Source organism: Penaeus japonicus, unplaced genomic scaffold (assembly GCF_977035675.1).
Source record: "Penaeus japonicus unplaced genomic scaffold, GWHDUDI00000001_assembly GWHDUDI00000042, whole genome shotgun sequence".
In the NCBI taxonomy this organism is placed as follows: Eukaryota; Metazoa; Arthropoda; class Malacostraca; order Decapoda; family Penaeidae; genus Penaeus; species Penaeus japonicus.
In genome coordinates, this window is record NW_028234444.1 from 11,485,682 (window position 1) to 11,488,181 (window position 2,500).

General features: G+C 45.5%; 1 protein-coding gene across 2 annotated transcripts in view; it reads right to left on the reverse strand.

Annotated features, from left to right (window-relative positions):
• Positions 1-2,345, reverse strand: part of LOC122252243 (uncharacterized) — a 76,246-nt gene extending 73,901 nt beyond the window's left edge. Inside the window, exon 1 of one of the 2 annotated variants that reach the window (XM_043014597.2) lies at positions 1,706-2,345. In XM_043014597.2, coding sequence (XP_042870531.1) covers positions 1,706-1,811 — 106 coding nt within the window. In that variant the 5' untranslated portion in view covers positions 1,812-2,345. Of the gene's footprint in view, positions 1-1,086 lie in introns of both variants that reach the window. The other variant, XM_043014598.2, reaches the window with a different exon arrangement.
• Positions 2,346-2,500: the final 155 nt, after the last annotated feature.

Consider the following 2,500-nt stretch of genomic DNA (forward strand, 5'->3'; position numbering starts at 1 on the left):
AAAAACAAAAACGAAAGAAAGACAAGAAAAGATAAAGAAAGAGAGACAGAGAGAAAAAGAGAGAGAAAGAGACGGATCAATAAGTACCGATGGCATGGCGACAAAGAGCATACTCATGTCATCACCTTTAAGAAGTGAGTTTACAAAAACCCAGTCACTCCCACATAAATATATTAACCCGATACAATACTCCCGAAAAAAAAATATATATATACAAAAAAAAGCATCCATATAAACATAAACATATATGTGAATCAATAAAACATCACAAAAACAAACAAACACAACCAAAAGAAAACAAAAAAATATATAGAGATAATCAAAAGCAAAAACAAGAGCGAGAAATAATGGTGAAAGAACAATATTTTTTTCATTAAAGCTGCCATTGTTTACCGCCCGAGTTCTGAAGGCAAGGATACGGTGACACAGCGATTCCTGGACACAAGCTCACCCTTTGCTATCACGATGGCACGGCTTTTCATGACATGTTACGTGTTTCATTTCGCTGCAGAAATGGTTTATGATTTTTTTTTTTTTTTTTATAAAGAGAGAGGGGGGGGTGTAAATAGTGCGTACACACACACACACACACACAAACACAATACACACACACACACACACACACACACTCACACATACACATATATACAAATGAATATATATAAATGTATATATGTATATATATATATATATATATATATGTGTGTGTGTGTGTGTGTGTGTGTGTGTGTGTGTGTGTGTGTGTGTGTGTGTGTGTGTGTGTGTGTGTGTGTGTGTGTGTGTGTATGTGTGTGTCTGTCTGTCTGTGTGTGTGTGTGTGTGTGTGAATGCAAGAATCCTCTCAACAGCATATCGTGGTGAAACACACACACCATATTAGTTCAATCTCTCTCTCTCTCTCTCTCTCTCTCTCTCTCTCTCTCTCTCTCTCTCTCTCTCTCTCTCTCTCTCTCTCTCTCTCTCTCTCTCTCTCTCTCTCTCTCTCTCTCTCTCTCTCTCTCTCTCTCTCTCTCTCTCTCTCTCTCTCTCTCTCTCAATCAATCAATCCAATTTCCAACGGCTCGAAGGAACCTATCTGCGTCTTACCTTTAATAACCAGCGTCTCCTTCATCTTCCTTTCCAGGATTCTGAGGCGGACCATGAGAGGTGAGCCTACACGCTTCTCCTCCTGTTCTCTTTATCCCACTCCTCCTCCTTCTCCTCCTCCTTCTCTTTCTCTTCCTCTTCGCTCCCTTGTCCCTCGTCGTCTTGTATAGTAGCCTCTCTCTCTTTCTCTCTGCTCGGTCTATCTATCTATATCTGTCTATCTCTACTTTTCTTCTATTTTCATATAATCAGCTTCACCTGACGACATATGGCTTGGGAACTCTCTCTCTCTCTCTCGTAGTACCAAAGCGTGGGGTCTAAATGCGTGGTATTTGCTACCAGATCGAGGTTCATCAAGTGCAAGTTCGTATATTTGTACGTTCATTGATTTCCCTGTTGATTTGTACACCGAGTCATCTTGGAAGCTTCAAGAGGCATGAAAAGTTCTAGAAGGTTTCTTCTTTTGTACCCTTAACAAATAATCTGATCAGCGCAGATTATTCCGACGTCAGCTGGACATATGTAGTTCTATGATACCTAGTGTTCATCTCTAACTCCGAGTTCACGTAAGCAGGTCGTTAAGCCTGAGTTATATGTTTTGTACTTTGCTTCTCCTCACCTGCATATATGAAGGGGGGCCGACCCGCGACAGCCAATGCACCGTCTGCCCGCGAGATCAGGGTCATAATCTCGAGCTTCTTTCCGTGGAATGGGCGAGACTGCATCCAACCCGTCCCGGACCGTGTTGCCTTTAAGCACGTCACAGAGAAATGCACTGTCTCATCTCTCACAGTACGTCAGTAATCTCTGTACAGCTGTGCACGGATATAAAAAAGGGTGTTCGCAGGTGTTCCATAGCTCATACACTTGCACCTCATGTTACATACACTGATAAGAGCAGATGTGAATTGTTCCGTGCGTAGCCATCGTCCTCTTCGCCTGACAAGGAGGCGTGGGCGTCGAGCTGCAGACACCGCTCACTGCAGAGGCCGCCCGTCGAGTGCCAGCCTAACGCCGCTTAGTCACCGCTGGTGCCCGAGCCCCGACGTCACGGTGGAGCAAAGGGTATCATGAGGTAGCAATTGCAACGCAGGTCCGGCGAGGGAGAGGGAGGCACGGAGGGAGGAGAAGAGTCTTCAGAGGAAGAGGGAAGGAGCTGTCACCATCCCCGAGCTCCTTCCGGACGAGTTCTCCGCCAGAATCCTGCCCCGTCAACTCTCACAACACACACACTACGCTAGACCCGCCACCATCCTCGCGCGCTGTGGCCGTATTGATCATGCAACATGTGCAACACAGGCTAGCCCACAAACGCACACACACACATTCCGACACACACACACGCACACACACACACACTCGCCGCCCCTTGAGCGGGACCATCGTGATCCTAGCAACATTTTGCAGGTCAATA